Source organism: Vulpes lagopus, chromosome 1 (assembly GCF_018345385.1).
Source record: "Vulpes lagopus strain Blue_001 chromosome 1, ASM1834538v1, whole genome shotgun sequence".
Classification (NCBI taxonomy): Eukaryota; Metazoa; Chordata; class Mammalia; order Carnivora; family Canidae; genus Vulpes; species Vulpes lagopus.
In genome coordinates this window covers 149,668,114-149,681,421 of record NC_054824.1, presented here as the reverse complement: position 1 = coordinate 149,681,421, position 13,308 = coordinate 149,668,114, and the positions used below count along the sequence as shown (strand labels likewise).

Below are 13,308 nucleotides of genomic sequence, written 5' to 3'. Positions count from 1 at the left end.
GAGAGAGAGAGGCAGAGACACAGGCAGAGGGAGAAGCAGGCTCCATGCACCGGGAGCCCGACGTGGGATTTGATCCCGGATCTCCAGGATCGCGCCCTGGGCCAAAGGCAGGCGCCAAACCGCTGCGCCACCCAGGGATCCCCTGAGTTCTTTTATTACTCTTAGTGTTTTCTTGGTAGAATCTTTAGGGTTTTCTATATAAAACATAAAATGACAGTTTTATTTTTTCCTTACCAATTTGGATGCTTTTTAAATTTCTTTTTATTGTCTGATTTCTGTGGCTAGGAATTCTAGTACTATGTTGAATAAAAATGAGTGGACATCCTTATCTTATTCCTGATCTCAGAGAAAAAGCTCTCAGTTTTTTTTACCATTGAGTATGATGTTAGCTCTCAGTTTGTCCTATGTGGTCTTTATTACATTGAGATTATTCCCTTTAAAACTACTTTGAGGGATCCCTGGGTGGCGCAGCGGTTTAGTGCCTGCCTTTGGCCCAGGGCGCGATCCTGGAGACCCGGGATCGAATCCCACGTCGGGCTCCCGGTGCATGGAGCCTGCTTCTCCCTCTGCCTGTGTCTCTGCCTCTCTCTCTTCTCTCTGTGACTATCATAAATAAAAATTTAAAAAAAAAAACTACTTTGAGAGTTTTTATCATGAACAGATGTTATACTTTGTCAAATGCTTATTCTGCATCTATTGAGATGATCCCATAGTTTTCATCCTTCGGTTTGTTAATGTGGTGTATCCCATTGCTTGATCTGTGGATATTGAACCATTTTTGAATCCGTGGAGTAAATTCCACTTTACCATGGTGAATGATTCTCTTAAAGTATTGTTGGGTATGGTTTTCTAATATTTTGTTGAAGACTTTAGTATCTATGTTCATCAGGAATACTGGCCTCCAGCTTTCTTTTTTTTTTTTTTTTAAACACGTAAGTATTTTTTTTTAATTTTATCTATTTATTCATGAGAGACACACACACACACACACACACACACACACAGAGAGAGAGAGAGAGAGAGAGAGAGGCAGAGACACAGGCAGAGACACAGGCAGAGGGAGAAGCAGGCTCCATGCAGGGAGCCTGACACGGGACTCGATCCTGCATCTCCAGGATCATGTCCTAGGCCGAAGGCGGTGCTAAACCGCTGAGCTACCGGGGCTGCCCCTTTCTTTTTCTCCTAGTGACTTCATCTGACTATGGTATCAGGGTAATGCTGGCCTCACAGAATGAATTTGGAAACTAACTTCCTCTTCTACTTTTTAAAAAATTTTGAGGAGAGTAGGTATTAACTCTTCTCTAAATATTTGGTAGAATTTAACTGTGAATCCATCTGGTTCTGGACTTTTGTTGAGAGTTTTTGATTACTGATTCAGTTTTATTACTAGTAATTTGGTCAAATTCTCTGTGTCCTGATTCAGTTTTGGAAATTATCCATTTCTTCTAGGTTGTCTAATTTGTTGGCATATTTTTCATTATAATCTCATAATCTTTCGTATTTCTGTGGTATTGGTTGTTACTTCTCTTTCATTTCTGATTTGCTTTTTTTCTTCATGAGTCTGGCTGACAGTTTATCAATTTTGTTTTTCTTTTCAAATAACGAGATTTTGGTTTCAACGATCTTTTCTTTTGTAGTCACTATTTCATTTATTTCTGCTCTACTCTTTTATTATTTCCTTTCTTCTACTAGCTTTGGCCTTTTCTTCTTTTCTAGTTCATTTGTGTGTAAGATGGATTGTTTCAAATTTTTCTTTTTTCTTGAGGTAGGCCTGTATTACTATAAACTTCCCACTTAGAACTACTTTTGCTGCATCCCAATTTTAGAACATTGTGTATTATTTGTCTCCATGTATTTTATTTTTTTCATTTCCTCCTTGATCTCTTCATTGACACACTGGTGGTTTAGTAGCATGTTGTTCAGCCTCTACCTGATTGTGGTTTTCAGTTTTTTTCTTATAATCGATTTCTAGTTTCATACCACTGTAGTTGGAAAGGATATTTGATGTGATTTCAATCTTAAATTTATTGAGACTCATTTTGTGTTGGGACATGTGATCTATCCTGGAGACTATTTCATGTGCACCTGAAAAAGAATGTGTATTTTGCCATTTGGGGAGGGACTGTTTTGTATGTACCTGTTAAGTCCATGTGGCCTAATAGGTCATCAAAGCCACTGCTTCCTTACTGGTTTCTTGCTTGGTTGATCTATGTATCCATTGATGTGAGTGAGGTATTAAAATCCCTTGCTATTATTGTATGATTGTCAATTTCTCCCTTTAGGTCTGTTAATATTTGCTTTTCTTAGGTGTCTAGTGTTGAGTGCGTGAATATTTATAGTTGTTATACCATCTTGTTGGATTGATTTCTTTATCATGTAATGCCCTTGTCTCTTGTTACAGTAATTGTTTTTCCTTTTATTATTTTTTAAAAAGATTGTATTTATTCATGAGAGGCACGGAGAGAGAGAGAGAGAGAGAGAGAGAGAGAGAGAGAGAGAGGCAGAGGAGAAGCAGGCTCCATGCAGGGAGCCCAGCATGGGACTTGATCCTGGGTCTCTAGGATCAGGCCCTGGGCTGAAGGCAGCACTAAACTGCTGAGCCACCTGGGCTGCCCAGTAATTGTTTTAAAATCTATTTTGTTTGATAGAAATTTTACTACTTTGGCTTTTTAAATTTTCGCTTCTATTTGCATGGAGTATCTTTTTCCACCCCTTCACTTTCAGCCTGTATGTTTCTTTATGTCTGAAATGAGGTTTTTTTGGTAGGAACCATCTAGATGGGTCTTGGGTTTTTTTATCCATTTTGTCACCCTATGTATTTTGATTTGCGCATTGAGACCATTTACGCTAAAAGTAATTATCAACAGGTATGTACTTACTGCCATTTTATTAATTGTTCTCTCATTGTGTTTGTAGTTCTTCTCTGGTCCTTTCTTCTTCTCTTGCTTTCTTTCCTTGTGATTGATGACTTCCTTTTGTGTTATGCTTGGTTTCCTTTCTTTTTACCTTTGTGTATCTATTACAAGTTTTGGTTTGTGATTCATATGGCATCCTAAGTATATAGCAGCATCTATTAAATTGAAGACCACTTAAGTTTGAACACACTCTAAAACTTCATTTTTACTCCCCACTCCACATTTTTATATATGTTGACATATTTTACATCTTTTTATGAGTTCCTGTAACTAATTTTTTAGGTATAATTGGTTTTATTATTTTTTTCTTTTAACTTTCAGACTAGCTTAAGTGACTGACCTACCTTTACTGTATGTTTGCTTTAGTCAGGAATTTTTTCCTTTCATAATTTTCTTCTAATTATGGCCTTTTCTTGGCTACTTAAAGAAGTTTCTTTCAACATTTCTTTGAGGTTCATTTAGGTTCATTTAGTGGTGATGAATTCTTTTAACTTTGGTTTGGGGGAATTGTTTATCTCCCCTTTAGTTCTGAATGATAATCTTGCTAAGTAGAGTATTCTTGGTAGAGGGTTTTTTCTTTCAGCACTTTGGAATATATCATGCCACTGTCTTCTGACTTGCCAGGTTTTTGCTGAAAAATCAGCTCAGTCTTATGATGGTTCCCTTGTATATAACTAGTTGCTTCTCTCTTGCTTTGCATTAAAAATTCTCTTTAATCTTTGACACTTTAACTAGTATCTGTCTTGATGTGGACCTTCTTGGGTTCACCTTGTTTAAAACTGTCTATGCTTCCTTCCCCAGGTAAGAGACTTTTTCAGCTATAATTTCTTCAAATAATAATATAATTTGATAATCTGAATATTTGATGTTGTCCCAGAGAGCCCTTAACCTATTGTGTTTTCTTTCATTAGTCTTACTTTTTGCCATTTGACCGAATGCTTTCCATCACCCTGGCTTCAGATCACTTATCCCTTCTCCTGCCCCCTCGAATCTGCTGTTGATTCCCTCTTACATATTTTTTTATTTCAATTATTGTGTTCTTCAGCTCTGATTCTTACTTATATTTTTGGTCTCTTTGTTGAAGTTCTCATTGAGCTCATCCATTCTTCTCTCCAGCAGGTGAGCATCTGTCTGACCATTGCTGTGAACTCTTCATCGGGTAGATTGCTTATCTCCATTTCCATTAGTTCTTTTACAGAGGTTTTGTCTTGTCCTTTTGTTTGGAGCATATTCTTCTGTCTCTTCATTTGTTCAACTGTGTTTCTGTGTGTTTCTTCTTATGAGGTTGAAGGAATGATCATATGTAGAGATGTCCCCTGTGTTAGCCATGTATGCCTGGCATCTTTGATTGGCTGGCATATGGGCTGGGGATTGGGGAAGTCTGTGCCAGGGCTGCCCTGGCAGGGTGCATGGAGCTGAGGTGGTATAGGCCAGAGGGTCTCAGGGCTCTCCACAGAGGGCATGCTGATGGGACAGCTGAAGCTGATACGAGTGCAAGCCAGGGATTCCAGGTTCAGGGCAAGCATCACCCTGGCTGGACAACTGGAGCTGAAGCAGGTGTGGGGTGGAGGTGGTCCCAGGACGCTCTACACTGGGAGTGCCCTGACAGGTTGTCTGGAGCTGAAGTGGTACAGGCCTGGAGTGTTCCAGGATGCTTTGCACCTGTGTACCTTGGAAAGCTGTTTGGAGCTATAGTGAGCCCTGTCCAGCACTGTCTGGGTGTGTGCTATCCTGCGACCACTTTGGTGGGCCTGCTGGGCTGGGGGCCTGGGCACCTGGGGCTTGCTGTGGCAGCAGGCCAGTGAGGGTGTCTCCACCCTGATCCTATCTGTGCTATCATGGTGAAGGTGGAACATAAACCATGACACCAGCCAGCCCCTATGGGCTGGAGAGAGTTCCAACAGCTCCCCTGCTATTTGGCAGAGTTCTGGGGCTGGTTTCTCTCTATTATAGTTGCTTTTTTTTTGCACTGTGGTTGTACCCCAGGGTCCCCAGAACTGGTGTGGGCTGAGGGCCCAGGGCTCACTGAGGTGGCAGGCTGTCCATGGCACCTGGACCCTGCTCCACTCTGCACCATCAAGGTGGAGGGTGAATGTAAGCCATAGTGCTCCCCAGCCCCTCTGACCCAGAGAGAGTTCCAGCAAAGCCCCTCACGATGTGGCACAGGCCGGTTCCTTTCTCTTCTCATCAGAGACTTTTAAACCATGGCTTTTCTTCTGTGCCCTGGGGCTGATGAACCTGCTCCTGGCCGCTCAGTTCTATCCATCCTCAGCAGCTGACAGCATCTGGGGCAGGAAGTAGTGTGGGGGTGAGGTCCCTTCAAAGCCATGTCTCCATCTCTCTTGTGGTTCTCTGTGTTGGCCCCTCCATCGTTTGTCGTGCAGAAGGCTGTTGGCCAGCCCTCATTCTTCTTTAGGAGGATTTGCTAGGCAGGTGTGTGCAAGGAGTGAGGAGGTGAGTTCAGGATCCTCCTTCGTTGCCATCTTGGATCTTCCGTGTTTTCTCAACATGAGCCTGACAGTCAGGAGCCCTTGGTCTCATCCCAGCTCTCATCCTTACCGTCTCTGGCCCCGAGTCATCTCACTCCTTAGGGTCTCCGCAAGCCCCCCTGCAAAAAGAGGCGGCCTCCATTACAACTTCTTGTGTTTCCACAGCATCCGTGTTACAGTTCTCGCACTTTTCCTCTCATTTTATTTTACTCTTCTTGGGAACTCGAGTTTGGTAAAGGAGGTGGAATAGCAGTTGTGCCTCTCATCACTTCTAAGGAACCTGTGCTGGCGGAGGGGAGGCAGGGCCGAGCTGGGGGTCCCAGGCCACCATCCTGTTCACGGGCCATGCCCCCATCCTGGCTGCTATCCAGGCCTCATCCCTCAGAGTCTCATCAACAGGGGAAGGGCCTGAAATCCTAATGATAGAGCCAAGGGCCCAGCATCAGGGGGGGCTGGCAGGGCGGTAACGGGGAGGCTACCCCCTTGTGCCTTCAGCGTCTCCACCAGCTTCCCCTCCTTTGCAGTTGACCTGGAGCAGGTTTGGGAACTGGATTCCCTGGAGTACCTGGAGGCGCTCGAGTGCGTGACGGAGCGTCTGGAGAGCCGCGTCAACTTCTGCAAGGCCCACCTCATGATGATCACCTGCTTCGACATCACCTCCCGGCGCCGATGAAGGCCGGCCGGGCCCGCCAGCGCCTCGCCGCCCGGGACCTCGGAGACAGCGGAAGGAGGATGAAGGTTGGTGCACGTCCGGAGTTAGCGCTGAGCGGAAGGCAGTTTTCTTTTGTTTTCTGTAGGAGAGGAGCGGACACCAGACATGTGGGAGGAGGAAGTGATGGGAAGCCCAAGGGACATGGAAGCCCCGCGAGACTGAAGAAGCACTTTGAGGAACTTTCGAGAACTTGTTTATGCATCAGGACTGCTGGCAAGAGACCTCTCTCTTCTCTGGCTTCGTGAGAAGGGGCGAGGGTGCGTGCAGGATGGCTGTCGGGAGCTAAAACCATTCAACAGGTCACCCAGAGCGACTGATTAAGTGCCTTGCAAATCTTTATTATCCAAACGTTTATGTTCAGACTTTCTCGTGTACAGATGGTGCTAGTCCAGATGAAAACACCACCACACACACGCGGAAATCAAGCGCGTTTTTGAAATGTATTTCCGGCTCGTTTTCTCTTGGTGTTTTATCCTGTTTCTGACTTGCTGTTTCTAAGTAGTATTTGTAGATCTATTCCCTACTCGGTATTGCATATGAATAAATGTTCAGTGTCCTTTACAGTTCTTCTGGTAAGGCCACTCAGAACACAGAGACTTCGTGGGCCCGAGCTGCTGTGTCTCCAGAGACGGCGGGCACAGCAGGTGACATGGGGCCACCTCTCCCCAGGGGCCCCGGGCAGCAGGCAGACTTGGGGGCAGGTGCACCGTGAGCTCCAGAGACACAGGGGGCTGCATCTCTAAGGGAAAAGGAGCCTTTATGAGCAAGGCCTCCTGTGTCTTTTGAGAGGGGTGTTTGTTCCAGACACAGCTTCTCCCTCCGAGTCCTGGCGCACATACTGGTTCCCTTACCCCCAAACCCAGGGTTTTCACAGCCGTCAAAAACATTTTTTTTTATCGTTTTTATCCCAAAGACCGGATTGAAAGCTTGAACCAACCTGATAGAGCCATATTTTTTGTTCTCTAGTTCTGCGAAGGTATTAGAAGCAGGGGAGCCTCTCCCAGGTTAGAGACCTTCTCAGGCTGGTATGTGCTCAGAGACTGGCAACAGCATTGGCTTAGAACAAGAAAGAATGTTGGGAATCACATAATGGCCCTGTGGACCGGAGTGCTGCTCAATTGCAAAACGTCCCCATTCCCCCATGTCCCAAGGCCTCCATCCCAAGAAAGGACAAGGCTTTTCCCCCTCAGGCTTGGCACCAGAAAGTAGAGATGTTTCCTGTCGTGAACTGCACACCCCTTGAGAGACAGAGCCCAGAGCTTCATGCATAGGCCTGTCTGGGCCCTCGCTCCCAGAACCATAGGACTTCATCCTCCAATCCAGCTGTTCATTCCTGCCTCCAGCCCCTTAGGGATCATCATACCCATTTTAGAGATGGAACCCCAAGGTACCAAGTGGTCAGAGGATTATCTGATAAAAGCTGTGGAACAGCAGGGGCTGCCTCCTACCTCTCAGGTCAGGGCCCTGTGGCCTGCCCACTGGTGAGGGTATTCGGGGTGTCACAGCATACTATCGGGTTTTGCCCTCCAATGCAGCATACCATTGTGAACCTGTTTCTAGGTTTGACAGTCCCCGCTATCCTGCACCTTGACCCAGCTGCTCCCCAAGGAAACAGATCCGTGTGAACCTTTGCCAGTGCTCCTCTGGACGCACGAAGCCCCGCACAGCTGGCTAGGCAGCCAGTGAAGCTCAGCCAAACTCAGAGCAGAGGGACTGGGGTCTCACGAGCTTCACAGGACGTGGTCCTTTACTGGTCAGAACAGGCCCCGGTGCCCCGAAGGCTCGAGTGTCTGGAAGCCAGCCCTGTGGATCATGAGTCCAGCTCTGCATTGTCTAAGAGCCTGCCCCCTGCAGACATACACGCAGCAGAGATGCACACATCTCAGAGCTGAACAGGCTACAACGTGGTGGAAGGTGCCCCAGAATGGACCATTCCCCCTGTACTTTAACAGGGAATGTGTCTGTCACCCTAGGAAGCAGGGCCTCACCCGCTCCTTGGCCTTCACGCCAGCCTGCAGGGCAGTTTACTGTTCTGGACACACCTCTGCCCTCACAGCACCTGTGTGAATGGGCTTAACAGCAACCATATGGAAGCTTCTGGACCCCAAGGGATGCCCATCTTCCGAGTCTGAGTCTGTACCCCTTTTGCTTGCTACTCTGAAATATACCACTCTGTGAAAAGCCTTTAATTTGGGAATTGTCAAAGATGAGTATTCTAGTCTTTGTTGGAAACAAATTCACTTGATGCATAACCCACATACTTAGCTTTTGTGTCGGCACATGCCCCATAGCCCCGAGGTCGCCACGCTGTGCTGGCCTCCTGAAGCAGGCCAGTGATGGGTCCTGGTGCCTTTCCCAGAGCGAGAACAAGTAGAAACAGCTACAGAAATTTGAAATCTCAATCTTTCCTACTACCTGAGCCTGCTTGTATACATTCGTCGCAACTTCATGAGGTAGCAAAAGGGTTGAATGAAACCAAGAGCTTTCTTACCGAGTCAGACTGGCTTCCCGAAGATGCCACGCCATGGACCATCTCACAGAATGTCGTCAGCAAGGCTGAGGACAGCAACTCTGTGTGGAGGTTGTCCATTCTGGCTTTTTCTTTTCTTTTTCCTTCTTTCCCTTAAAACTCAGTGAGCTGCAAACATCCTCATGTACCACGTACTGATTAACCATGTGAAGACGGCATGAATTTTGTGCTGTCACGTGCTGGCTCCTGGTTCTTCCTAGGAGTTGATGCTACAGATAGATGATGCTCTCCAGGCACAAAGGGACACAGGCCTGGCCAACTCTTCTGAGGCTGTCCCCTTAACTGGCCACACGTGAAGTAGCTCCACATTTTGGTTTTGGTGACACATAACCCAGAAAAGCAAGGAGAATGTCAACCCATTTCCATTTCGTTATCCACAAATAAAAGGACCAGTAGCTTCTATGTGAAATTCACATCTAGATCTGCAAGCCTTCATTCCTCATCTGAAATCTGCCCAAACAGTTCAGTGTCAGGTGAGGCATTAGCCATAGAACAAAACTCAGACCCACAGAGGGGAAATGGTGATATTGTTTCCCAGGGAGTAAATCCAGATTGCTTTCTGTGGGGCTGGTTCACGCTGTGACCGAGTGACAGTGTGCTTAATCCTGGGCTTGCGGTCCCCACCTGAGAGCTGCAATCTTTGATCTTCTCGTCCTTGAACTCCCCTCTCCATCACTGGGAAGCTGTTGCTAACGTTCATCTCTTCCAGATTTGAAATCAGAACACTTTGTGGGTGTTTTATGTCCAGTTGCTATTGTGAACACACAGAACTCATGGCAGATGCAGAGGGCAGGCTCTACTGATGCTGGTAGGGGTCCTACAAGGGACCCAGAGCTGGGGAAGGCATGGAAGCCACGCAGCCCAGCATGCGGGACTCGGCAGGCAAGAATCTGGCCAGTTGTCATAAATGTAGCCTCAAGCTTGAAGTCTGCATTCCTGGAAGGTGGCAGTGACCTCCCTGTAGCCCCAAATGCCATTGGGGCAAGGGGCTCAAAAAGTCTGACACACATTTACAACTTATGTTCGTTCTTGGACTTCTGTGCTTGCTGAGCAAGAAACTCTTCTCTGGGCTCCAAATTATAGAGCTGATGTCCAATTTAGGTTGATATATAACTTTTTCCATAAGTGTCACTATGTGAAAGCAGCTGACTGCTTTGTGGAACAGAGGCCCAGGCTTGTGAGAGGCGACACACTGGCCTCTGCAGACACGGCGTCCAGCGTCCTCAGCCATGGCCAGTGTATGGTTGAGGCTTCCAAAAAAGCAATGCAGTGAATGTTTTAAACTTCCTTAATCCCAAAAAGGCCGCAAAAGAAATGACTAAAGCTGAGACCATTCCACGATTGAAATCAGGAGTTTATTGTTACTTCCTTCTGGAGTATTAGCCCACTCTGAGCACATACTGAAAGATTTCCTCACCGTTAACTCACTGTTAAAGGTGATCTCTTTTAAATCCTGAAACCCTGTCAGTAAGAAACAGGTTGAAAGTCTTGTCACAACAGCCAATGCTCAAAACTGCCTGGTCCCACTGTCCCCAGGGCCTCCCCACCACTGCCCAGGCAGTGCAGCCAGGCCTTCGGCGACAGAGGCCGCAGCTCACCACTGCCACACGGGAGACCTGGCTGCCGTGGATGAAGCTCACTCCTCTCTCTGCCCAGTGAGCCAAAGCCACATGCCCAGCTCCAATGACACTGCCAAGAGTGGTCTAATGTGGTTTGTTGGGTGGGGGTGGTGGTCAGGGCGCAGACGGTAAAATACTTCATTCCTTTGGATTATAATAGCTCTTTTTCCTCCTGCAGCAAATACCTGTTGGCATTTGTGGGTAAGAACTCGCAAAGCGTGTCACTTAGCAATTTCCCCGACACACACACACACACACACACACACACACGTGTATGTATATTTTATAATTACAAACTGTTCATTTCCAGATAAAAACCTAGTTCCAATCCAGCAGATGCTCTTGTAACTCAAGCCCACCTTCTCAAAAAAGTTTTTGATCCAATTGCAGAAGCTGGTTTACCCACCCCGTAGATGAATACATTCTGCTTTTGGGCGGCCCTCCTCAGAACCGGATGCCAATGTCCTCATACCAGGCGTGGAGCGTGCTGGAGGCAGGAGACAGCTTTCAGCACGCCCAGGGAACACTCTGGAAACCCATTCATGCCCCGTGTCCTTGCACATCGGGATGAACACTGAAATGGGGCCCTCGCATGTCCACGTCATTCCCCACACTGCTGACCAACAGCCCACAGTCCTGTTCAATTTTAGGAAGAAGTAGAATTTATTTGTAAACTCAGGATATTGTTTTGTAGCCTCACCTGTGCTTTATAATTTATGTATACATCACGGTTGGAAATGCTTTCCAAGTGTTATGCATTGAAGCCTAGGTGAGGGCATCTGTGGCTGTCCTAGCCCCTCCTCTCATGAGGTCTATAACAGAGACACAGGCCCCAGAGGGGGAAAGATAAATAAATCAGGAGGGCAGGATTAGGATCAAGTCCTCAAGCTATCTGGCTTCGTGCAACATCTAAGCTGTTTCCATAGCGAGTGGCTGAAGGGGAAAGGTCCCATCACTTTGAATATGATGATAATGGGCTTGGAAACCAGCCTCCACAGGCCTGGGTGGGATTTCTGCAAAATTTCTGTGAAAAATATGGATAGTATGAGGTCCCCAGAGTCCCCTGAGACCCCCACCCACCCACCTCTCAGGTGCAACCAGAGTTCTTCACCTTGGATGCATTAGTACCTGTTTGTTCTGGAGAAACCAAAGCACTTTAGTGGATTTTACAACCCGTAATACTTAAGGCATCGGGTCCTCTCCCCAGTCTGAGAGGTGGGGAGGGGCTGGGGTCAGTAGTCTCATTGGAGAAGGAGCTCTAGCCTGGAGCCAAGGGTAAGGACGCTGGGCCAGGCCTGGTTCCCTCCCTCGCTATGCAACTTGGGCTCCCCAGGGGGAGATCGGGGGTTCAAAACAGCTGCCCTTCTGGGACAGTGTAGAGAGAAAGTGCTATCAGTGATGGGAAGTGCTTTGATGAAGTGCTCCATGCGGGAGCTGGAGATGATCCTTTAGAGATGAAGAAACTGAAGTCAAGAGGCAGCGATTGGCCCGAGTCCGCAGAATAGTTTTTAGGGTGGAACGTGACCCGAGTCCAGAATCTCGGGCTCTTCCCAGGAGGTGCTGGGTGCACCAGGTGTGTGAACACGTGGACGCACATCATGCCCCTGTACTGGCGTGCATGTGCGTGTGTGTGCATGTGTGTGCGCCCGGGGCGTAGATGGATGCATGTGTACAGAAGGTATGTGGCAGGATGGAAGAGCAGAGGGCAGAAAATAGGATTTCTGATCCCAGTGGTGTCAGGAGTCCTGCGGCCTTGGATCTGTGACCAAACTTCTCCGGGACTCTGTTTTCAACTCTGTAAAATGGGCACATTGTGCTACATGAGCGTGGTGGTTCCTGCCGCCTAGTAATGTATGTATGTATATATAAACCTGCTTATCTGTAGACGCGGGCCAACTTGGAAATGGGACACGAGGCCTGCCGAGTCACTCATCTGTGTGAGAAACGGCCGATTCACAACAAGGTCAGAGAATCTTGATTTAAAATTCACTGGTAGTATTTACGATCATGGTTTTAAATTCACTGTTTTAACTGGATAAAGGATTGGTGCCGTCTTAAAGATCAAGTTCTTAGCTTATAAGTGTTTGCTGTTAAAACTTTTTAAATAAAGTTCATTTGTCGAAGGCTGAAATCCCAACTATTCTGTACTTGGGCAGGTCCCAACAGCCTCTTTGCAAACAGGCTGGGTTTTATGTCGGGGTCCATACATTGCTGTATCAAAGCTAGCCGCTGGCTTGATCCTGATAACCATGAGCAGGCTACCTGGAGAACAGTCTGGAAGAGAAAGTTCTAGTTCTCACAAACTGATGACGAACCCATTAAGCTGTGTGCCATTTCCAGTGTGAAGACGTTTGCTGGCGACGATCTCTGACTTTTTGTGGCATATGAGGTGTAAAATGTTGTCAAAAAGAATCTGGTGTTTAAAAAGAAGCAAACTATGGTGGCATTAAATGTTCACTTCTATTCTACTCGGAGTTCTGGATGCCTCTATCCACTGTATCCTTCTGTGCAGAGGGGTAATAATTCAAGGCCCGGGAGGAGGGTTCTTCTCACTAGAGCAAGCCCTTGGCTGTGGGCTTCCTCCCAGCATGAGGCCTGTCTCCTCCCGCTTGCGGGCTGCCCTCCAGCAAGTTCGGAAGCTTGCCCAGAGCTGGGTGTAGGTGGGGGGCTGAGTCCCAGAGCCCCAGCATTGGTCGGCATCCCCGGGAGTCGGCCACTGGGCTGGGATCACACATGCAAGTGTGAAGTGTGGCGCTGGGTGGTGTTTTTGTTGGCCTGGTGCCCGTCCCCGGTGCAGGGTCTGGGGCTTGCACAGAATGCAGGCATTCTCCTCCTCTGCAGACGGCTCAGGCTCGGACACACAACCCCTTGTTACAGCTGTGTCGTCTCCACTGCGACTAGGTACATGCAGGGCAGGAAGCAGAACAAGGTCAGAAACTGGAAGGAAATCTCCTCAGGGTACCCCTCCCCACCAGGACAGTCTCTTCCCACCCCGACCCCTGCAGACTCTCCCCGAGCAGCCATCGAGCACTTTCTGAGCTGC

General features: G+C 47.4%; 1 protein-coding gene across 3 annotated transcripts in view; it reads left to right on the top strand.

Annotated features, from left to right (window-relative positions):
- The window catches only part of KIF26B (kinesin family member 26B), a 447,298-nt gene extending 434,559 nt beyond the window's left edge, over positions 1 to 12,739 (top strand). For all 3 annotated transcript variants that reach the window (XM_041761098.1, XM_041761100.1, XM_041761107.1), the window contains one exon: positions 5,929 to 12,739. In XM_041761098.1, the coding sequence (XP_041617032.1) occupies positions 5,929 to 6,077 (149 nt within the window). In that variant the 3' untranslated portion in view covers positions 6,078 to 12,739. The remainder of the gene's footprint in view (positions 1 to 5,928) is intronic.
- Positions 12,740 to 13,308: the final 569 nt, after the last annotated feature.